This window comes from Hipposideros armiger, unplaced genomic scaffold (genome assembly GCF_001890085.2).
Source record: "Hipposideros armiger isolate ML-2016 unplaced genomic scaffold, ASM189008v1 scaffold_791, whole genome shotgun sequence".
NCBI classification, from domain to species: domain Eukaryota; kingdom Metazoa; phylum Chordata; class Mammalia; order Chiroptera; family Hipposideridae; genus Hipposideros; species Hipposideros armiger.
In genome coordinates this window covers 590,072-615,465 of record NW_017732141.1, presented here as the reverse complement: position 1 = coordinate 615,465, position 25,394 = coordinate 590,072, and the positions used below count along the sequence as shown (strand labels likewise).

General features: G+C 34.3%; 1 protein-coding gene across 1 annotated transcript in view; it reads right to left on the bottom strand.

Annotated features, from left to right (window-relative positions):
* The window catches only part of SEMA3A (semaphorin 3A), a 230,123-nt gene that overhangs the window by 29,338 nt on the left and 175,391 nt on the right, over positions 1 to 25,394 (bottom strand). Inside the window, exons 7-12 of the mRNA XM_019628456.1 lie at positions 12,757 to 12,899; positions 11,045 to 11,159; positions 10,881 to 10,950; positions 7,544 to 7,688; positions 3,997 to 4,216; positions 1,087 to 1,178 (exon numbers count right to left, since the gene is read on the bottom strand). Of these exons, the coding sequence (XP_019484001.1) occupies positions 1,087 to 1,178; positions 3,997 to 4,216; positions 7,544 to 7,688; positions 10,881 to 10,950; positions 11,045 to 11,159; positions 12,757 to 12,899 (785 nt within the window). The remainder of the gene's footprint in view (positions 1 to 1,086; positions 1,179 to 3,996; positions 4,217 to 7,543; positions 7,689 to 10,880; positions 10,951 to 11,044; positions 11,160 to 12,756; positions 12,900 to 25,394) is intronic.

The following is a 25,394-nucleotide window of genomic DNA, read 5'->3' as shown; positions in this document are numbered from 1 at the left end:
TACTTAATAATGAGCAAGAGCCCTACTGGGTTAATGAAACGGTCTAGAAATATGGGGCTAAGAAAAGCCTTGGGGAGACTTTGCTTACAATTAAAATCTTGAATCAACTGAAAATTTAATTCAGCTGTTTTATTTTACAGATAGAGTGTCTGAGACACTGGAGACTAAGTGAGATAATTTTAAGTTGTGAGACTAGATCCAATGTTTCTCATTTTATCCACAAAACTCTTCAAATTCTAGTTCTTTATTTTAGTCTCATATGTTTGCTTTATTGCTTTATCAAAAATTGAAGTAACACTTTTTATAGGCATTTACTTCCCTGTCATATCTCATAAATAATTGTTATCACGGTGTGCTTCAATTTAAACTCTTCCTATTAAGCTAGCTTTCCAAAAGGCACAACAGACATGTGGTGTATTTAGATTATACTTCAGTTCTCCTCTCTCATGTCAACCCATATCCTGCTGCCTCTACCCCAAATCCTATATAAATTTACCTGGGTCATCCATGATTTTGGTCAAAGGGGCATATATCTGAACATTTCTTAAATGGGTAGACTAGGAATTCATAACAAATTTGCCACCAGTGATATAAACCCCTCAAGACTCTTTTTTTCTAATAAATAATATCTTTAAGAAATTATAAAACAACTCATGAATAAGCTATACAAATGGTTGAAATGTCTTCATTCCCTATTATTCTGAATGTATTTCCCTTAATTCATTCATGGAAGTTATCTGTCATCCCAGTGATATAAAAAATTATGAAAGAGAAGATTTTGGCGAGTTGGGGAGTACATGGAGTTTATTCATTGAGGTAACTTACATAAATAATATAAAATGTAAATCATATATTTTATCACTGAGGAAACAAAATATAAGCCAAGAATATATTTCTTTACATTTTTAGATTTAACTAGCACTGAAACTTTCAAGGTTTATTTTGACTAGTGTCTGGCTTTCTAATTGACAAGCTAATTAGAAGGGTATGCTAGACTACTTGTCCATACCAAGTTTAGTGTGCAGCTGTCCTGGGGGAAAGACATACAAGTGAGCTTGTTGACACTTGAAATTAAGCAGCACTCACCCGAAAAACTGTCATTTCTTCCAGCAGAACTTCTTCTAAATCGTGCCAAGTCTCCTTAGGAATTGAAACTACTTTAAGAACTGTTCCAACATCTTTGAAAGAAAGTAGAGAAGAGCACAACTTAAATAGATCTGACAGAGTTTTGTGTTAATGAAAAGAATCCGTATTTGACCAGAAAGAACATTTTGACCTTAGTCTTCCTTTTAATTTATATCTTTGTTACGGCATTAGTAATTTATTCAAATGCATTTCATCAACTAGATAAACTATAAATAGAGCCGTGGAATAAAAATAATTGAATTTTTAGAAATACATGAAGCTTTGAAGATTTTATCCTGATCTTGCATCATTGAAAAATATGTAATAGTCACTAGGTTAGATTATTATTTTTAATCTCAATTATCTGATATCTCGGGGGGAAAAAAACAAAATTAAAAATAATAGCAGTTTTGACTTGACACGTTTTTCCACTTTTGTTATGAAATCAGGAACTATGAAGGAGATTTCATGTAGATGCAAAATGCAAGGAATGTTGTCAAGCAACAGAAGGTCGTTAGAGCTTCAGAGCCTGGCTACGCATCCCCTTGTTGCCTGAAAGCCTTTAGTACATGGAGGCCTCTAAGGACAGCTCAATGACCATTAAGTGATGAATGACAATAACCTGATTTCTCAAAATAAACACCTTGGATTACTTATTACACTGCTTCCCCCCCCAATAATTGGCTAATCAGTTTTAGTTAACATATCGGTTAATCGATTTAAGAGTACTAAAGAAATTTAAAATTCAGATGCATAAATCATAAAAACTGTTAAACTGAATACATTTTATAAATTCCAAGCATTGTTTATTCTAATATTCATTGACAAGCAGACAAATTGTTTTAATAAAAGCTGTCACTTTTACTCTTAAGTTCGATCTAGGAAGACATTCATTTTCCAGTATTTACAGGGATGTTTCTATTCCTTGATAGAATTAAGAACAGGCCCTTATTAAAAAAAAAATTTTTTTTTGACTCTTCAACATTCCAATTCTTCAGCTGATGTATTATTTTTAGCTTCATTTGGTTCATTTTACTCAAGTTAAGCAGACTCATTATTTGAGAAGAAAATCTTGTCAGTAAAGAATAAGTTACACCAGAAAAATAATTCAACGTAATCATATCATGGATAACCATTTTCAGGGGATCAATATGTGTTATACGAGATCAAAAAAGGTTGCCAGTATATTCCTTAAAAAGTTCAAACAAACAAAACAAAACCCAAAAACTCTTTTAAGAGGATTCTTCTGTGTTGACAGGGCATTAGACTACTCATAACACCAAAGATTAAAGGTAAATTAGGTTAATCTACTCAGTGCCTCTGATGGGTCTCCAGTATCCAAACATAACTTTATCTGTGTTCCAGATCAAGTTTTACTGAGTAGTATTTCAAACAATTTCACACAAATTGAATCAGATTACTCAACTAGGATCAATACACTATGATGTACTACTTAGTTAAAAGATAAAATTACTGTAATCAATTTACTTTGCTGACAGATGACCCTGGTCTGTGCTGACCGATAGCCATCCACATCATCAGACATTCAACATGCTCATGAAACTGGTTCCTTTAAGGACAGCTTGTGTCCAAGAGGAAGTACAAACTCATGATTGGGTTTCTTTGGTCAAACAGCCAGAAGCAAGCTTTTGTTGCACTGACAATGAGTGAGGGACTTCTGAACATGCTTAGGCCAGAGGTGAAGAAAAAGGCAAGTGTGATATTAGTAAACAAATGGAATTACTCTGTAGAGATATCTTTTATAATTTGACATTAAACAAACTAATATTTATTGAAGAGAAATCCTATCATTTATTATTTCTAAAGACACTTATTACTAGACGTTGATATTTGCAATTCATTGACTTTTATCAAACTGAGTCTCATTGGGATTCTTTTATTTGATAGAGAAAATTTCTCACTCATAAAAAGAGACTGTAATGCATTGCTCAGAACTTCACACTATTACACCTAATAACATAAGTGTTTCACAATTTTGTTATAAAACTTTAAGTCTTTAAAGCACTTACTGCACAGCTACCATTCCCCTGTAATTAATGCATTTTTTTCCTCTGTTTCTGACCAAGGGAAAATAAATGTTATTATACAAGGTTTCAGTGGAGCACTCACTCTGTTCCCCATTGATTTATGTCAGTTAACAATGCTAATGGAGTCTAGGAATTTATTACCATGGAATCTGACCCTAAGTAGCAAGTTTCAAATTTGTAACTGGTACTTTCAAAATAGTATTATTAAAGAGAGTAGGGGGAAAATCAAATAATATGTCAAAATAGCAATGGAATTCTTTCTGAAAGTATACCTGCAAAAGTTTGTTTCCAATCTTGGAATTAATAAAATATGTTGTTGAATTTCTATAGAAATGGATCTAAAATGCATCTGGAGATTCCTTGGGTCCATTTTGTTATTTTTCTGATGAAGTTATTATTTTTTTTTCTCATTGTATGTCAAAATACTGAACACATTTTGTTGCCAAAATTTATTTGCTGGGAGATTTGCACCCTATGGTAATTTTAAAGTTAAGATAGTTTTGCATCAATTTATTCAGAAACCTTTATTGAATGTCTTCGGAATTGTAGGTATGGTTTGAGCAATACATCTTTTTCTAAAAAGTCACTGTCCAGAAAAGAGTTATGATTCAATTATAGAAATCGATTGTTCACCTAATCATTAGCTTTACCTGATTACATTTATCAACTCTTGATTGAATAGGGATTTTAGTTTAATATATGTCAAGCTGCTCAAAAAGATAGCACATTATAATGGTAGAATGTTCAGGATTTTTGGTCATTTATTGGAGGTTATTTATTTCTTTACTGGAAGAAAATTTAGAGCTGAAGTGAAAACACGTACCTGTTCCGATGAACATGACATCATACTGGCCATCTTCTGCATCCACTCGGTCCACTACAATCTGTGTAAACTGATAATTTACGTCTGTTTTGATCATTACTGGACGGTTATTTATAGGGAACACTGGATTGTACATGGCTGGATGGCTTCGTGCAAATGTTATAACATCATCGGGAAGGTCTTTTGTAGAGTCAAATCCACCAAATGTTTTGCTGGGACACTATTAAGATAAAGGGAAGAACATATTTTGATTGAAATATAATGAACAGGATTACAAATTATATAATAATATTGGGTTGTCGGAAAAGTCATGACATATTTTTTCTGTTTTTCATTGTGAAAATGCATCATGACTTTTCCGGCAACCCAATATATGGCCTAAATGGTCTAGGGATCTAAACTTGTGATTCTTTTTTTAAAGTTAAGTAACTGATAAATTTTTAAAAAATGTTATTTAAATTAGTAGATGTAATATATACTATATATTTCCTAAACATATCTTAAATCTCACTGGGATTTAGTTATGTCATCATCTTTTACTGAAAATTGCAAATGCATCTAACGAATTCAGTGTATGGAGGGATCTGATGTCTCTATTAGTGACAACATCATATATAACGTCATATATTTTATGTCATGGATGAAGTGTTTAAAATGATTAAAGGGATATGTTAAAGCTACGTGTGGTTAATCATTAGATTAGAGAAACTCAATAAGTTTCTTGGACACATTTGATTTGTATCCTATTGGCAGATGCTAAAATTCAAACTCTCTTTTCAAACTAAAGTCCATACAAACTATTCTTGATTTTTTGTTTCTGACATAACGCTGAAAAAGAACCACAAAACTTACCAAAAGTATTATCTCATTAATAATTAAAGTGATTTTAGGGAAAAGGAGAGGTGTTACTCAAAGTGCTTAACAATTTCCTCCGTGGCATAGAAACTGACCAATTGGAATGAATCATGTAAAACAGATGATGGCCATAGAGAGCCAGAAAGGCTGTGCTGCCAAGGTATCATCTCAGCGTATAAATACTCCACATAAGGTAATAAGACAAAAACGAGAAAATTCAGATTTCACTGTCTCTTTTCATTCCGTTTAATTATGTGCTACAAGCATTCAGAGTCGAATCTCTCCAGTCTCTCCCTTTATGTCCTAGACTTAAGTAGTTTCTGCCACTTAATGTAACAGCTTTGGCGCTAAAAGGAATATAGAGAGGTTCTTACAAGAGGCTTAGAAGGAGAAATCAATTGTCTGCAATTACCTTGATATAGATCATTAATAATTCATGAGAGATAAAATAAATAAATCTGTTTTGAAATAGGAAGAGTATCTATTTATGAATATATATTATATGTGATATATATATTATATATACACACACATGCTAATATTATGAAATGTTTAAGGATTACTTTTTTAAAGTAAATTATAAATTTAATGTAGAAGTATCAAAAGGCTATGTAAATTTCAAGAAGAAACAATAAAAACTATTTTATGGCATTTAAATTTATTTTTTGTTTTACTACCATTTAAATATGGCTTGCAAAAATTCAGACATGCTAAAAAAAGTAAGAAATTAACTTATTTTTTATTTTATCCTATAATTTGTCTCATTCTCTTGACTTATTGGCTTTTTGTTTTTATACCTACTACTACTTAGCTGTGGGTTTTTCTTTAAAAATAAAGGAAGTGCCATTCTATTGACACATTGTGTGACACACTTAATATATTTTCTCCAGTACTGTTGATGAAATGACATAGTCTCAGCTGCCACTTTTTGGGATTAATGAACTCATCAAGTAAGTTTCATTCATGGAGTTAAGGGTTATGTCCTTCTGGCAGCTCTTCCCTAACTCCTCGATTAGGCAATACTTTCTGTTTTCTGTCTGTCGAACTTGGTGCATATTGATGACTGAATTTCCCATGTTATAACCACTTCCTAGGAATACTGAGTGAGAATACAGGCTCCAGAGCCACACTGCCTGGACTGAATACTGGCTCCTCTCCTTGCCTCAGAGTCCTCATCTGTGAAATGGAAACAATAACTGGACTGTTGCATATTATATACTGGGGGTGCCAAGAAAATGTATACACATGACTTGTATTAATCTTTAGTTATCGGTATATACTATTACACTTTTAATGCAGTTTTTTCCTTTCTTAAAATGTGTATACATTTTTTTTTGCACCGTGTGTGTGTGTGTGTGTGTGTGTGTGTGTGTATTCTTAGAACAGGGTCTGATACATGACAATTTCTAATTACTATGATTAATTCCAAATATATTTTACACATCTTCAGATCAAAAACTTGGCAACTCCAAATAGTAGCACAATATCTAGTACACTGAAGGAATTCCACCAAGTTTGTTGAAATGAAGCTCTAGAAAGAGTCAGTTTATATTTAGAATACAGAGGCATCGATTAACCAGAGACACAAACAGCCACGGGCATATAAAACTGTCCACCAACAAAGTAAAAAACAGTTTACCATTAAGAAATGGAGTACCTTGTGCTTTTTATAAAACTCATTGGACTTTATATAATCAATAGATACTCCCTGTTGTTCATTTATTCTTCTGAAAGCCTATTTAATTATTTGTAAAATTTTGAAATTGCTCATAAATAACTTAAGAAATACAAAAAAATCCCACAAGAATATTTAAATAATATGTCTAATAAAATTATAGAAAACATAATTTACTTAAATTTAACAGAATAAAAAAACTTACATGAAATTAATGGTTAGTTTTCAAATACAAGTTTTTTCATCATATGAAATTATTGCCTTCAAGATTGTTAGAATTAAAAAAGTTACACTTAATTGTATGGTTCTACCTAAATATTGTATTATATCTAATATCATATTTGTGGTGACGTCACTCATTTTCTACTATGCTGAGGTCTTTTCTTTTTTTCTTCCTACTTTAAATTGAAGATTCAGAGCTGGTTTTATCTTGAGTTCTGTCTTTTTTTTTTTTTTTTTTTTTAAGCCTGAGTGTGCCCAGGATTGCTGGAGGGAAAAGGGAGAGGTTGGTTGACAGCATCTGATGAAATATCTAAGCCCTGCTCACTCTACAGACATTTTTCACATATTTCTTAACCTACTTCAGGGCTGTGTCCCATTCCCATGGGAAGATAAAAGCAACTAAAAAATTGTTTTTCTCCTATTTAATGTGCACTTCTTGAGTCCTCGCTGTGAGCAGGGAGAACAAGTCGAGGTGTGCCCTCATAGTTTCAAGTCACCATGATGGCCATTTTCACTATACCCCATTCTGAAAAGAAAATAAGTAAGACTACCCATTCAATTTCTATTCCTCAGAAATGTTTGGTATCCATAACTGGCATGCCCTGAACTTAAACACTCATGTTTGTAAAGCACATGTGTTTAAATGTGGAAGTCCATGGTGTCACAGAAAATACTTGCCTTGCTTTCATTTATAGTCTTGGAATCTTTGCTTTACATTATTTATAGCTGCTTTTTTTTTTTTTACCTTCAGCAGGAATTTATTCATTTTATATTTTAGCCCCCTAGGACACTTACCGTTCCTGGTCGTGGGTAGGGGACTCTTCCTTGGTAAGGCACCCACTGGTAATTAGGGCCATCTCTGTGAGCATATGGACCGAGGAACACTCTTCTCACATCACTCATGCTGTACATACACACGGCTGACCCCTTGAAGATGTTACTAAAAAAGAGACAGAAAACAAAAACAGATTTTCATCTTTATATAATCACAAGAAAACTGTTGATACTAACATCAAAATTGAACATAAACTCTTAGCAATCTCAAATAATGTTTGAGACTTTTTTTAGTCACGTATATATTTTAATAATACACAAGAGAACAAATTATGATTCTTGAAAATAGAAGGCATGGATGAAATAATCTTTATTATTTATAGAAAATACATATTCATATCATACATAAACTGATAAAATGCATATATATATATATATATATATATATATTTGTATGATCTTCCAAAAAGTAATGTTTAGGGCAGGCCAAGTGATATGTTGGTTAAGAGTTGGCTTGGGATGCCAGCTTTGAGCATCAGGGCCCTGGTTCAGATCCCACATGAGGGCCAGTGACGCTGCCCTCTACAGCTGTGATGCTGAACAACAGCTCGACCTGAAACTGGGCTGCTGTGAGTCACCGGGAAGGTGTAGGCTGCAGCCCCTGCTGCAGTGGGTTGCCATAAGCTACTGTGTGTGGCTGGCAGCCAGCGTGAGCAGCCAGCAGCCGGTGTGAGCTGCCAAGAGCCCCCGTGAATGGCCATCCAGAGGCCAGCGAGTGACTGCCTCACCCGGGAAGAGCACAATGATAATACCAACATGGGCCAGTGAAGCAACGTCCTCCACAACTAGACTGAAGAACAACAGATAGCAACTTGTCTTCCCCAATCCCCGATTCCTTTCCCTGATTCCCCAATGCTGTTCCCCTCCCCCAATTCCCCAATAAAATCTTTAAAAAAAGCAATGTTTAATTTTGATATCAAATAGATATAAAAATATAAACTTTGGTAATATGTTAAGAAAGCATGATTAGAAACCAGAGAACTTTTCAACAAGCAAGAATGTATAAGAACTCATTTTATAAGCTGAAACTGGTGTATAAAATGAATAGTCAGTGTAATGTGGTATGTCACATTATATTATTTTTAATTCCTGAAACACCATAAATACTAGGTCAAGTAATTTGTGTAAAGGCATTTAAAATCATTGCCTCTCAACACAGAAAGTCATATTAAGTTAGTAGCTATTACACCTTAGAGTGGGGTTTTATGGCAATTATCCCCAGCATTTTGCTAGACAAAAATCAGGTAATTGAAGTAAACTGGAAGTTTGCCATGAATTGCCACAATTTTCCATTTTATTTTGCTTTATAACTACACCTTGAGGGATATATCTACACAGGGATAGAAAACAGTTGTGCACATTTAAAATATGGAATGCTTATTTTTTAACCAATCTTTCCCCATAGAAAATAACATATAAATCAGACCAAATGAAAAACATGTTCTTAAGAATCTATTATTGGAAACTGTAGTGTATAGATAATGTCTAGTAGAGCGCAGACTTCATGAGGGAAGGGACCATGCCTGGCACTTCCCTGTAACTTCAGTTACCTAGTTCATGGCACCTGACACAGAGTCAATCTCAGTAAACAGCAATAGAATCTAATAACCATGTTTTCATAATAGAATAGAAAGTTAATACATATTTGATACATCATAGTTTGTAATGTTTATATGTGCTTTTTTCTATTGTTGTATACTTTACTTATCTATTGATAAAATCAGTCATCATTCAGAGACTTGATTATGATTTATGGCTATAAAGCCTAACTCACATACAGACATCCATCTCAGTCAAGTAGAGAGGTGACATTTACCCAGTAAGTCAGTGATTTTCAAAGTGTGTTCCTAGACCAACAATATGGATATCACCCAGGAATTTGTTAGAAATGCAAATTCTTAGGTCCTGTCCCATTCCTAGTAACAGAAACTCTGGGGACCGGAGCTTCTGTATTTTAACATGCTCGCTAGGTGATCTGATGTCTGCTCCAGCCTGAGAATCACAGGCACTGAGGGAGCAGAAGAATGGATTCCAGTGTGTGTAATTTGGGCCTCTCACATTTTTCAATTCTCATTCTATTTTTATATCACAGGAGAAAAATATTTACATCCCGAAAATTGCATATAGTTTTAGCAATATGGGTTTCTTAAATGTACTTGTTACTTTAAAAATTATTAAACAAAAAGTCCAATCAGTTTGTAATGGTTTCAATATTTAAAGAATAAATCAGTGTTGGATATTGCAGTTAATCTTTCTCTTTATGCTATTACAGTCCCTTGCAGCACTTTACCTGACTTTTGATTTTAAAGCAGTTTTCTTTTAAACATCTTATTGGTATATGAATGCATATCCCTGTTGTTGTGTATGCAAATACAGTAAGTCCCCGACTAATGAACGAGTTCCATTCTGGGAGAATGTTCGTAAGTTCGATTCATTTGTAAGTTTGATATGTTCATAAGTCCAACAAAGTGAGTCTTTGCGCTTCCTAGCAGTCCCCTCCACATCACCACTGTTTTTCCTCTTGCCTGGGCTCTGACTGAGCACTGTACTACTGTACACTATCGCACTGTACAGTAAGCACACAGTAGCACAACTGTGACAATGTTGGGCAGACACGTGAGCTACTTCCGTGATTTGTTCACATCTATGAATGTTCGTAATGCGAGGTCCGTTCGTATCTGTGCAAGTTCGCAACTCAAATGTTCATAAGTCAGGGACTTACTGTAATGTTTCCTTGAACAATTCCAGGTAATGTAAATTTTATACTGAATATAATAGTCAGGAGATAATTCCTGCTTGATTTTCAGCAAGAGCCTTGGGGGTAATGGGAAATGGGAAAAAAAGAAGAGAGGCAAAAGGGAAAAGAGGATGAGGAGAGGGAAAGAAGGAGAGAAGGACGGGGGAGGGAGAGAGAGTCCAGGAAGAAGAAGGGATGGGAAGGAAGAGGAGAAGAGATAGGAGAGGAGAAGAAAAAAGTTTTTCAGTCTTAGTTTATATCATTATAAACTTACCAAAACTCAGGTTTCCCTTTTTATAATTTTCTACATTTCACACAAAAATTTAATGTCAAAGCTATAAACAGGACATGCCATATATTTTTCACCATTCTTTTTATAGTGATGACATTCTTTGCTAAAATTGATTTTTTAAAACAAAATTTAGATCATAACCAATTTCACCCTTCCAAGAATACACACCACCTCAGAGGCTAGGCCACCTTTGTTCTTTCAAAAATATGGCAAAGCACTGAAAGGACGCAAAGTTTCTATGATAATTAAGATAGTAAAAAGTGGTTTACCTGGAAGTTGTAAACACTCCATATACAATTGGATTTTTAGGATCTTTAGAATTCATTAGGAATACATCCTCTGTGTGAAAAGAAAATTGGGAAAAATTGCATTTTTTTATGATTATGGCAAAATCTAAACAAATATTCTCTATGAAACATCTTCAACTACTTACGCAATTCATCAAAATGAGTGTCAATGCCATTTGGACCTGGCACTGAGCAAATGAGACGAGCTTTGAGGAAGGTCGTCCATTTATTCACCAGACTTCTGTGCCCCCCAAAGTCATTCTGAAAGGAGAGAACGCGGTTTAAAGATCTGTGCACGCAAATGATAATTTCACATGTCTCCCTTATCTTGAGATAGATACAAAACACAATTCCTCATATTTCAGAATGAGGAATTTTAAATGAGTAGATAGAAGTATATGTGCTTTTTCATTATATTGTCAATCAGATCTATTCATTCAAACGTTATTCAAGGAATGACTTACAATAAATTTCCCTTAGCATTAAAAAGTCACTTTACTTTTCAAATTCTGTTACCACTCTGCAATAGACAGTTCTTACTAATGTGTTTGTTTTGATTTGGTTTAAATCGCTCTCCTATATATGGATCTCTTGAGATCTTACTAACCTAAGTAGGCTGATTCATAGTTGTGAACATGGTGACACACAGTAGGTACTTAATAAGTATGTACTGAATGGAAGAATAAATGCATATCTTACAACTCATACTGAAAATGCATCACAACCAATGCATGCTAGCATCGAATATTTTGTAAGTTTAACCTACTGAAGTAATCCCGATTTTACAAATATCATGTTGAAACATATTTGCATAAACCTTAATAAACTTATTCCAGTGAAACATTATGAAAACATCCCTTCAAAAATATGATACTGATTTATATTTTGCTTATGTGATTTTATATACTATAATTTTTTTAACTCTTGTAAGTAGTACTTTTAAATATCTATATTTTGTGGGGAAAAGATTCTCATGTATTTTCCTAATGTATATGTTTCCAGATTGTTAAAACTTTTAATTTTCCAGTAATTCAATACACTAGGGATAAATAATTAGATCATGATTGGGGTATCAAAGAGTCTAATCCCCCCACCCCCCCAGAGTAGAGATTTTTTTTTAAATTTCAGAAATAATTCCATTTTAAAACAATTATTGGATTGGCTTTGCAATTTTCTTGAGATGAAAGGTGCTTTAATATATAATAAAGCTAGCTTTATTCATATTGCATATATGCTGTACTATACAGTATAGATGGAAGAACAGCACAATGAAACTAATTCATAAATATTGAGCAATTTTTATTCTATATAACATTATAATTCAATATCACATCTGATTTTTTTGTCACATAGTAAATGAATTATTCAGATAAAGTTCAGAGTGTCAACATTATTTGTGCAATTTGTGTATATGTACATAGGATGCTGTAATAATAAATTTATAAAACCAAGCTTTAATGCTTTTCTCTTATATTAATATTTTAGTTAACCAAACAACAAATATTCATTCAAAACTTACACATTGTAGAAAAGTGTACTAGGTCTAATAATATAAAAAAGTATATTCTCCCAGGTAATATGAAAAAAATTATTCCTCTAGAATTTCATACCTAGGTCATTTAATGTAATTGTGAAGTCATTCCTCACAACCTTGACCTGCATGTTTGACTATGAAGAGTTAGTTACTCATAATCAAGTATAATATGTTTTCAATCATTTTTTTTACCATTTAAACATTTATAGTGATCAGTCAAGCCTTTTAGCTAGATTTTCATTATATTTGCAAATAGGTGGAAAGAAGAAGAAATAAAACAGTAATTGGACAGTATCATCCTCAATTTTTTTTTCTTTACCTCACCTTGCATATTTGACCTATTCTAGCATGAGTGGCTTTTCCAGTGTGTTCTCCATCTATTGCATTTTCACGGAAGAAAAAATATACTTTGTCATCTTCAGGGTTGTCACTCTCTGGGATGAGGTGGGCACTAATGAACCTTGGATCTGAGAGACAAATTATAGGATGTATATTAATTCAGAGTTGGACAGGTAATACTATTCATTACAGTCCATTTTCACTTTCTCTTACTCCCATTTGATATATTTTAAGAAATAATCTTTTCTTAGCTCACTTTTTTTAGTATATGTGAACCATTCTTTATGCATTTTAAAGTATGTTACAGATCACCTTTGATCTCATAAAAGCATTAATTTTTTTTCCAGAAAGTTAGGAGTAGGTGCAGAAATCCTCAGTGTAACCACATAGTAAAAATGCATTACTGGATATTAAAATATTTTGCAAACTGTAAGTGCTATCAAATATTACATATTGCCATCACCATTAATAGACTTCCTTTCCAGCATAAAATAGTTTAAATCAAGCTACCAATTAGTCAGTTCCACTTTCCAGGAAAAACTGGGTGGGTAGAGAGATGAGATCCACATAAAACAAGAACAACAAAAAAACCAAATCCTCCCATATTCTCCATCTCAGGAGATGGCAACATCATTTACTAGACACTCAAGCCCAAATCCCTGGAGCCAGCTTTGAGTTCTCTCTGTCTCTCACATCCCACAGTCTTTTTATAAACACATCCCTATTCATCACCATTTCATACCACATCCTTTATGACCAGCCCCTCCCAGGCCACCATTGCCAGCAATAGACTCCTAATAGTCACCTAGATTCTATCTTGCCAACCTCGGTCTATTCCACACAACAGCCAGAGTGAACGTCTGACATGTCACTTCCCTGTTTAAACCTTTCTGTATCCTTCCAAAATCACTCACAATAACATTTGAAATTTTCCAGTGACCAGAGACCATTTATGATCTGGTCCCTGCGACTTCACATGCCTTTTCTTCTACCTACCTTTTCTTTACTAACTCATTCCCAGACAGTCGCACCAAACCTTTTCTCGCTCTCACACAAGTCGAGCACTCAGTCCTGCCTCAGATCTTTCCTCCCTGTGTAACTCTCTGCCCTCATATATACAAAGGGTTCTTTGTCTGGGTTCCTACTTTTATTCAAGTGTTTGTTCAAACATAACATTATCAAAGAGATCTTTGTTGACACCCTCTTTAAAGCACTAAAATCTTTATTTCAGGGTACTCTGTATTTATTTTCATGCATAATTTTTCTTCCTAACATTATCGATTGTCTGCTAAAGATCTTCTCTCTCTCTCTCTCTCCCACACTTTCTCTATATTTCTGATTTTCATCTCCTTATTGTTTTTCCCCTCCTCACCCCAATGGAATATTAGTTCCAAGAGAACAAGAAGTGGGCATTTTTTATTTGATGCTATGATCCTAGAGTTTAAAACATAGTGAGCATTCACTGAGTATCTGTGTAAGGAGGGAAGAAAAGAAAAAAGGAAACAATAAGAATGCTTAGATTATGTATAAGGTATATCAGCAATGTTTGGAGCCCTACTTCAAAAAATACTTGTGTAAATACCTGGTTTAGTATGATTATGGCTCATAAAAACTATAAAATATGTACTAGCTTCATGGCTTTAACATATAATACCCTGAAAAGGTGAGTTATCTCACTGAAAGCACTTAGGACATTGCAGGTGTTTAAATTCTTACAGTATCTACCTTTACTCCCATGGTGTATTGTGTTATCAAGTTAAAAATGAAACACACACACACACACACACACACACACACACGTCAGCACCACACTTACAAGACCAGGAAAGAGTTCAGAATCCTGAAAGTAGATTTATACATGTTATCAAGTCCTAATCTTTACACCAGCGAATAATCATTGTTATCATGTTTTCCATGCTTGTAACTTTCTTTTAACATCTGCTCTGGGACCATGCATATTTCACAGGGCTACACTCCACTATCCTTCTTAGGCAAATTATACAGACTCTGTAAGTAATGGAAAACATATAAAAATTAACAATTCATATTTAAAGTTCAGTGTTCCAGTGGAATAAGAGTAGGAGAATACTAAAAGTTGAAATCACTTAGCACTAGAATTTTTTAAAGATACAGAAAATGCATTATATTAATATTAATAATTATTGCAAATCTTGTTTCTCTTCATACATTTCTACTTGTTCATATACATCAACATATTTGTATATGTTTATCTCATGAGGAATAGTGAGAAAAAGAATTAATGCAACATGGTAGGAATTATTATGTTATAAACTCAAGAATTATTACCCCATTGATGAAGGTAGGTTTCTAGAAATGTGGCATGTGTGTGTGAAAGAACTCATTTCAGTCACTTGTAACCTTTGTGACCTTTTGACAAGACTCTTCTCAGATCTCATTTGCTTAATTTTCAAATTGGGTTTATTTCAAATTGAGTTATTTCAAATTGGGTTTTATTCACTGTGTCTGTTATAAATAGTGTATATAAAAACAAATATTTTACACTTAAATAGTGCATGTGAAACAACTTTATAAAACATTGACAAATGTATTATGTTATTCTCATTATGATGATACTAAAAGGAAGCCTTACTCACATGCTAAGTTTGGGGGATCTCATTATAATTATAGAATAAAATAAAAAAGCATACATTCTTCTGTTTTAGTACTGGAGCAATGGAGGGAAATATTACCTTCCATATTAGTGTAGTTGTTCATATAAACACATGAATAACTTAAATAATTCCAAAGAACTAAATTCAACTATCTTTTATTTGATCATCAATACATGTGAAACACTATATAGAAAACAAAATATATATGTTTTGTTCTCAGAAAGCTACAATCTAGCAAAAGAGAAGTTAGAAGCACAAAAATGACAAAACAAACAATATTTTACATGTGTAAATATTATCCTCACTTGGTGTTTGGGCACCAGAGAAAGCATGAACAAGCATCACGTTTCCCTCACTAAAATATGTGATTATAATTGTCACTTTGCAAATGCGGACTCTAGTAGAAAATAATTCAAGCAAGTTATCAAGTACATTCCTTGTTGAAAGGGTCTTCAATCATAATCTCTCCTTCAATATCTGATACTAGAGGAATAGAGGATAGTTTAGGTGAATTAACAATTTGACATGCATCAGATATAGCCAAAAAAAATTTTACATAGAAAATAAAAACCAAATTTATTAAACTAGAAAAAGAGACTGTCAAAGAAAAATAATGCCAATTTAATGTAATTTATCTTCATAACTTTTAGGTTATATCTTATACTGGAAAAAAATCATTCTTATTTCAAAACAAAATAGGTCTCTAGTTGATCTCTTCCAAAAATTTAAAATGATCCGTTCTTCTGCTAACATTTCAAATTTAGAAATTCTTCTCTTTGGTCAAAACCTCTGCTCACTATTTATTTTCTACTTCTTCAATACCCCAAATCTCACCTTCGCATTCCTTGTGATATTCTGTTTTCTTATTCCCTCTCTCTTATTCTCTCAGTCGATTCTTCTCCCCACTGGTGAGTTCCCCATTGTATCCAGTCTGAACATTCCAGTCATTCTAAATGTCTCCCCTATCATTCTAGAACCCCTTGGCCTCTTAAATCTCCACTCTGCCTGCCTTATAAAAGTCCCAGAACTTTCTTCCCTCTGCTCCTATATCTAAACGACAATGAGAAAAAAAAATCACATAATCATAGTATATGGATATGCCATAAATTCAAGCTATTTATCCTACAGCTATTTATCCTGATGTCTCTAAGGAGTTATTTTACTAACTATAGATTTATTAAAAACAACTGTTTAAAATCATTCTGATTATCTTCAAATTAACTAATGTGCTACCATCTCTTAACTTTACATTCCAAAGACGGACTTGTTATTTGCTAAGACCAAGGCCATTTAGTAAGAACTTCCTCCTTTCCCTTCTTCCACCCCCCATGATGTTTTTCTTTTCTTCCTTTCTGTGGAGGAATGGTCTATCCTCATTCCTAAGTCTAAGGACTCTCTCATAATTGCTCCCAATCCAATAATCTACAAAATATTGTTCCAATAACAATCTCTATTCTTCATGCAATCACTCAACATTTTTATTTTCACTTATGAAATATTTCCTGTGCACTTACTCTGTGATCGGGAATGCAGAAGATTAGGGTATATTATGGTGAGAAGTGTTATGTCTACTGGTGCTTACTGTTTGTGAGGGAATACCCACAATCAAATAGAGCAATTATTAAACTGTATCAAAAAAAAAGAGCAAAAATAAGAGTTTGGAAAAAATTCAGTCGGAAATAGAAGGGACAGTTAATCATGCCTTGAAGGAATTAGGGAAAGTTATTTCTCCTAAGATATGACATATAATTTAAGACCTGAAGAATAATCAGGAGTGTCCCAGTAGATGGAACACGTGTGCAAAGTCACAGAAGCCACAGAGAATGTTGTGCACACAGGGTGGTAAGTGAAGACAGAGGTGGTCAGAGATGATGAGAGAAAGTTAAGTAGAGGCCAGAATGAAAAGAAAGTATCATTCAGAAGTTTATTGTCCTAATGGCTATAAGGGAGGCCAATGAGTTGTTTTAAACCGAGTAATGCCATTATCATATTTCTATTTTAAGAAGATTGCTCTGGTTGCAGTAGAGAAAAAAAGCTACAGTGAGGCAAGAATGAAGGCAGGAATACCATTCTGGAGGCTGGTGAGAAATGATGGTGAAATTGACCTGTATAAAGAAGGAGGCGTATGCTGGGACAGGAGAATTGCTGGATGACGTTCATTGATGAGATGTTGAATATAAGAAGCAGTGAGCAAAATCATGGAAAAAATAAAGAAACATTTGATTCAAACAATTGGTTAGATAGAAATCATTTACTGAGATAGGAAACACTTGAGGAAGCATAGATATGACAGTAGGGAAGAAAGATGAGCTCAAGAGTAAAAATTCCGACAAAATTTTTCTACCTAGATATCTCACTGCAACTTGAATTCATCATACAAAACAAGGGGCTTATCAACTTCTCTTTTAAAACTGCTTCTGCTCCCACTTTTCCATTCTGTTTAATGTCAGCATCAACGCTTAGATAAAAAATGTTGTTTTACCTTAAATTGCCTCCATCTCCCACAGGGTTTCTGCTTTGCACTCTAAATTTATCATCAGACTCATTCCTGCTATCATTTTCACTGTCTTTCCCTGTTTTATGGTCTTAATGTTGCCAGCACAATTCATGTTCTTTTCAAATTTACAGTTATGTTTTTTGAATCATCTAACCAGTCTTCTGCATATATTATCTATTTCATCTAAGCCATCCATACAGTGCTAATAGAAATAAGTATGGATGCATTATTACCATATATTTTCCAGAACAGATTTTAGGTGTTACAGGATATGACAAAGTCATATACATTAAGATGTGACAGCAGAAAGGACAATAAGGCTGATGCTACTCTGAGCTAGAAACCAGGCTGAAAGCAGTTGCTACATTCATCAATATATACTATGTAAGGTGGGCTGCATTTGAGCTCCAAGCTTTCTAGCACAAGAGGAGGATGGGAAACATTGTCAGTTACACTATTCACAGTGTCTCTCATATAGAAAATAAACTAAGGGCAATTAGTGTCATCCACAAATAACTTAGCTTTCCAGCAGAACTGGCCACTGCTCTTTCACTCTTCCCTTAGTGAACCTGCGTATCATTCTGGAAAACACCATGGCTATTATCTTCATAGGCATCTAGTTCACATAACACAAAAGAAAGTTTGCTTTTACCGCTCCTTTCCGTTTAATTGTTTTTCTATTATCCTCATTTTCATATTTGTTATGACAAGCATTTGTCCTATATTCCTCCCTCTCTTGCCTTGGGCTTCTACACATAGCAAAGTATTCCCCTAAACATATTTTGAATCTGCCCCACTGTAACTACCCAAAATGTAGGCCCTTATCTCTTCTCTCTTGGCACACTCACATTCACTTTGTTTTCCCTGCCTCTGGCTTACCTTCTCCCAACCATCTTGTACCGTCTCTCACCTTTCAACACACAAGCCATTCCCTGGCACCTGCATATTCCTCAATTAGAATCCATAAAACTCTATTTTAATCACTTGTTTCCTTTTTCCTTGTAAGCTGATCTTCCTGTTTTTTCCTATTTCTTCCAGGCTAAGCATACTTTCTGAAACAGAGCATTATTCCTAAGGAGTGAATTAAGATCTCCTGAACTAAAATATGTAGGTTTTTGTGTTTTTTTTTTAATTCTTGGACAACCCCCCCCAAAATTTATTTTCCAATTGCAGTTGACTTAAAATATATCAGTTTCAGGTATACGACATAGTAATTCAACATTTATAGAGCTTACAAAGCGATCACCTTAGGAACCTAAGAAAGTTCATGGTATTCAAAAAGGAAGCTATTCTACTTCCAATTATTCCCATCAAATGGCAAGCAGAAATGAAAACCCCAAGCCCACCAGTTCCTTTTTCTTTTCAAGTTGTGTCTGCAGCCTATTAACGTGGAGAATGCTTACTTGCAGTCTCCAGATACAAATTCCTGCTTTCAACGTGGCCACGTCCATGGAAACCAACAGGCACACGTATACAGATCTTTTCAGGATGCAGTTACGAAGATCCTAGATACTTGCCACACTGCAATGCTCTCCACTCCGTCAAGTTCACAAAATCCCAAGTGACAGTGATTGAACAAAATCTCTGCACTTGTTCAGTTTGAAATATTTCTTGTGATGCGAAGCAGGAAGTCAATGTGCATGTATAATAAAAGCTGAACATCAAAACAAAGTGGCCAAATCCATTTAAGCAGGATCAAAGCGCATTAATCTCCCCAGCACAAAACTGCAGTGTAACCAGGCCGAAAAGTAAACAGAAAGTAAACAGGTTGGAAAGGATTCTCTCATCTGGATAACTTAAACGATCTGCCTTTGGGGAAGAAACTTTGTCTTTACAGGTACTGCGGTGCTTTTGCAATGCCCTGAGCACATGGTAGAAGCTGAACAAATAATCGTATGAAATAATCTTACTATCCGGTGTAGCACGAGGCCTTTCGTCAGGATAATAGCAGTAAACACTGAGTAAACACGCTTCTCTGTTCCTTCCCCCTTTATCTCCTTTACTACCCCCATGACATTCTTTCACACTTCATCCCACAGATGGCATTTCTTGCAAAATTCACGTTCGGGCACCACCTGCCACTTATAACAGTACCACTCTGTTGAAATATTTTTAGCAGCTGCAAATTAAACTGTCCTTCAGGTGCGATCTCACACTTAATGAAAATGACACCTTGGCACAGGACACGCGGCTGTCTTTATGAGTCATTTGGCAGCCTGAGCTTATTTAAATAATGAACACATTTTGCTGCGCTCAGCATTAGAATCAATCTGAATTCTCTAGTACAGAAACATTCTGATCAGCATTTGTCTGGACCTTCCCTTCCACAAATAAGCCCCCCAAAATGGGAGTATACAACTAAAAGAGTAAAATATTTTTTTCTGAAAATAAATTTACAGGATGATTAATTAAGGCTTTTGGAGTATCTATCAACTTAAAAGTTAGGGCATATATTGGTTTTCTAGGATATGTTATACATAGTTCATTAGAATAGAGGATGGAATTAATGATTATAAGCTTTCTTGGGCAACTGCTGCTACAAGGACTAATTGGTTTCACACCATGAAAAACTCAGTCGATCCTCTTGTAAAGCATGTTAGGAGGTTCTGAAGCAGAAAGGGAGAAACATAAACCCACTGCAGAAAAACGACCCAAATTATCCATCTCTCAGAATGGTCGTGACACCATTTATGAGAGGAAAAGGAAGACTTGAAAATTTATATAGTTCACTACATATAGACTCTTATTTTCTTCACATTGAAGGTGATCCTACTGATGTTATGACCATTCATGAAGGAAAACCCTTACTAAATACATATCTTCAATTACCAAAAAAAAAATCTTCCTTCATTGTCCATATATAAAAACTATTCTGTGACAAGAGTCAGAGAAAAGTGGGTAGAAAACAAGCTTCTTCTACTCACTAGATTTGTAACTTCAAAAAACTAATTAATGTCACTAGCCTCAGTTTTCTGATCTATGAGGTACTGGGAGAATTACATTAGAGGTCATATATATATATATATATATATATATTTATCTTTCTTTCTTTCTTTCTTTCTTTCTTTCTTTCTTTCTTTCTTTCTTTCTTCTTTCTTTCTTTCTTTCTTTCTACCTATGTCAGCATATCATAGGCCTTCACAATTTTAAGCTGTTATTACAACACTATAAAACTCTGAGAAATATCCTATACACATATATGTTTAAAAGTTAGTGGTAACATAAACTTAGATTGCTAAGGAAAGTAAGTTGAATCAGAAACCAGCTAATAAGGAAGCTATAAATCTGTTAAAAACAACTAAGGAGAATAAATTATAAATTAGTAAATTGTAAAACTCTGCTTTAAAAAATTTGAAAAATATTTCCAGTATCATAGCCTCAGGCTTCAAAATACTTGCAAGCTAACTAGTGGGGAAATGGGTGCTGGGGAAAAAACTCATCACCAGATGACAGCCAGCACACCAGGGCAACAACCACAGTGACTGGTTTCTTCCCCTTTCAGCTTTGCGGCACCATAAGGGGGAAAAAGTCCCCAAATTAAAAGAACGTGAATAGGAACTCCCAGCACATTGGGAATGTAGAGAACGCAGCATAAGGTCATCTCACATTCTTAGCTAACAGCCTCAGCAGAATGGCTATATCATTTTTGGCTGTGGAACAGAAAAACCTCTGCCTGCCAAGGAACAGGCCTGGAAAAACTTTTGATGCTTAGCTGGCTGGGAAACTATGAATGGCCCTGGGGATAGTTTAACCCGAAGAAAGGTTGAAGATGAGTCATGTCAGGAAGGAGAGAAGGGCTGATGAAGATGGAAGATGAGCATGAATGGTAAGTGAAAATAATAGGTACTACTTACTGTGCTCTTTCCTTGTGTTTTTCATACATGATTCTAACCCACACTCATCCCAGAAGGAAACCCTGACATTAAAACCCGGCAAATGCCCAAAGTACAAACTAGCACATAAACAAGAGCTGAATTCTTTCTACTGCATCACTTGGCATCAAGTAGTCACACCTATGTATTTTGCACTATGACTCCAAGTTGCATATGCTTATATACAACCTTTGATACTTTTGTTTGTTATTTAAACAAACAACCCAATTTTTAACATTTATAAAAAAATGAGTAGAAAAGCTTGCTATTTTTTTACCAGGACAAAATAAGCCTATTTGAACTAAATGGTCATAACCAAATCAAACTTTCCACAGCTTTTCTCGACTGAAGACAAATTACTGAAGAGGCAGTTAACAGCCTTTGGGATATTAGACTTACAAGAAGAAACATATGAAGTGGTCACAAACATCGTTGCAAATTGTGATGCCTCCAACCCTCTATGTCAAACCAAATTAATGACCTTATAGGTTCCCTTATTTAATCCTGCAGTCAAAGAGAAGCCATTTTCTACTTTCTCCTTTTCAGTTTCATCTTCCATATCTGCTTAGTTGGCATTTACTCCGAATTACACCCCTAATATACTTTTGAGTGTATTTTTTCCCTTATTTCTTTTGCCTGAAAGTTATCTCATCTCTCTCCTAAAGTATTGGCTTGTCATCTTAAAAGATCCACCTGCCTCAAATCATTCTTCCCAAGCAACACTTCACGATTTTGCCAGTGTGAATTTCTAAATACACACTCAATTTTATCGATGGCTTTCCAATGGATAAATAAATTCAGACTCATTTATTTAGTTGGGTATAGTTGGCATACAATAATATAGTAATTTCAGTTGTACAATACAAGGATTCGACATTTATAAATTCAGACTCCTTTAAAAGGTATTCAAGGTCTTCACTACCCAGCCCATATATAATTCCAGGCTTGCCCACCATTGCATTTTCCCCTGCACCCTTTTATATTATCACTCTGGATTCCCAGAACTTTCATTCTTACTTGACTTTACTTATGCAAAACCTCTTTGAAGAATTATGCCAATTTGTCAAGGCCCTTTTCAAATACCTTCCAAAAATACTTTCTTTAAATTATTGAGGTAGAAACTTGTTTTCTGGGATTCCGTAATATTTTGTTAATATTTTGATTAGAGTCGTTACATCTTCCCACCTGCCCTAGATTATTCTTTATAGTGATACACTGTATATCTTCACTAAGTTCTTCTGAGGCAGGGTTTTGTCATTCAAACCCTGAAGGACAAAAGAAGGAGAAAGGTCCCCTCTACTTCTTAGGCTAGTGCATTTCACTTTAAGACACTGCTAACTTGAATTAAAGTGAACACCATTCTATTTATACAACTGTCTTATGGTTTGTAAACTGCCTTCACGTAGATGATGGTAGTGTAACTGCTCAGCGGTTAAGGGATTATCACAGTATTCAGCTTAGCTCTACCAGTTATTACCTGTGTGACCATAAACAAATTATTTAATATGCCTGTGTCTAAAGTTTTCATCATATGGTGAGAATATGGAGACGTTATAAAGATCAAATGACAACTGAGTTAACATACCTGGACTTAGAACAACATGCTATCGTGAAATATGAACTGTCTTTATTGTCAGTGCACGGTTGGTTAGCTCTGCTTCGTTGTTTAGCCTTGTATTGTTCACCAGAAATCATTTCAGAAGAGTATCATTGAAGTCAACAAAAAGTGTCTTTTTTAAAAACAGGATTTGAAGACAAAGGGCAGAAACAAAGAGCAAATCAAGAGCTCCTTTTTCACATCGGAAAGCCACAATGAAAGAGAAGATCAAAATGAACCAGAAACTAAAAAGAGCAGCAGCAACATTGTTCCCTCTACTGACTTAGATAAAGAGACATGGATTTCAAAGATTCAAGAAGAGGCTTTATTCTCAATGCTGGGACTTGAATAGCTATATTCTTAGTCCAGCAAAAATAGGTGCGCTGCAGCATTTATAGGAGTTTCCTTGTATTCTCTGTCAATGACTGAGCAGCATTTTTTGGCTGACTTTTGATCATGTTAACATAATGAACATATTTAGCTCCTCAGGATAACCCACTCATGTCCATCATTTCCACACCTGCTCACTCTGGAACCTCATCTGTCTCAATGCCACCTTATGCGTTAGAGCCACTCAATACCGATCCTGGGATTGTCTTGACTTCTTCCTCGCCTTTGAAATTTTATCAGTCGTCAAGTTTTATTTCCATCTACCCTCCTAAATATCTTTCATACCTATCTTTATCTTTTATGTCTTAATTTAGGTCCTTGAAGTTTTCTCCAAACTTTCAATAGCTTTTTGACTTGCTTGTTATCAGTCTCACTTTCCTACATTGTTTTCTGTCATATAATGCCAAGATTGACTTCATCAATATTCAATTTGTTTATGCCAATCCATTGTTTAACATCCTCCTTCATATAGTATTTATGGCCCAGCCATTCCATTTCTAGCTATTTAATCAAGATAAATGAAAGCATATGTCCACAACAAGACTTGAACAAAAATGTTTATAGCAGGTTTATCAAGCCCAAGTATCTATCAATAAAAAACCAGATGACACTATGTGTATATCCATAAAGTTAAATACTACTTAGAAATGAAAAGGAACACATCACTGACACATGCAATGACATGGATGAATTTCAAAACTAATGCAACAAAGGAGTACATATTACATAATTCCATTTACATGACTGTTAGAATAGGCAAGAGCATTCTATTGTGGAAAACACAAAATAGTGCATTCTTCTAGGGGCAAAGGTGTGGAGACTGATTGGAAAAGGAAAAGAGAAAACTTTCTGAAGCATCCATACCTTGATAAACATTTAGATTAGAGATATATCATTTGTTAAAACTCATTGAAAAGTTCACTTAATATTAGTGCACTTCACTGTATGTAAATTGTATCTGATAGGAAAAATACATAAACAAGTATCAAATGCGTATCATTATTATTAATCTTATTAGAAAGGTGTGCAGATGTCTGAAATCTACTTTGAATTCATGAAAAAGCTGGTTGATGGATGGAGAGGAATGGATGGTTAGATATTTGATTAGTTATAGTAAATTGTAAATTTGTACATCTAGATGGAGGATAAAGGTATATCAATATAAAATTCTTTTAACTTTCCTGTATTTGAAACTTTTCTATGCCTTCTGAAACAACAACAAACAACAAAATAGCTTTTCCTAACTTTCAGCAAAGGAGATCTTAGGTAGATATAAGAATTAAGGTAATTTTAAGAAAATATAGTATGTGAATACAGTAATTATCATAAGAGGTGAATGAAATCCATACTTTTTTTCTTTACTAACACTTACTTTTTGTGGTTCAGTCTTAAACTCAACTTGCAGCAAAATCAATAAATTCAAGCATATAGCTGAGCCTGAGTGCTAAGTGTCACTTAGATTTTCATAGAGATGCAAATTTGATATAGTATAATCGTCAGTGCATGGTTAGTTTTCTAGATCTAGATAGTATGTATGTTATTTTTACTTCAATATTATGGTCTTTAACATCTCCTATTCAAATAGTAACATTTTCATAATGTAATTGCCTACATGTTGTAGAATTATGTTTAGA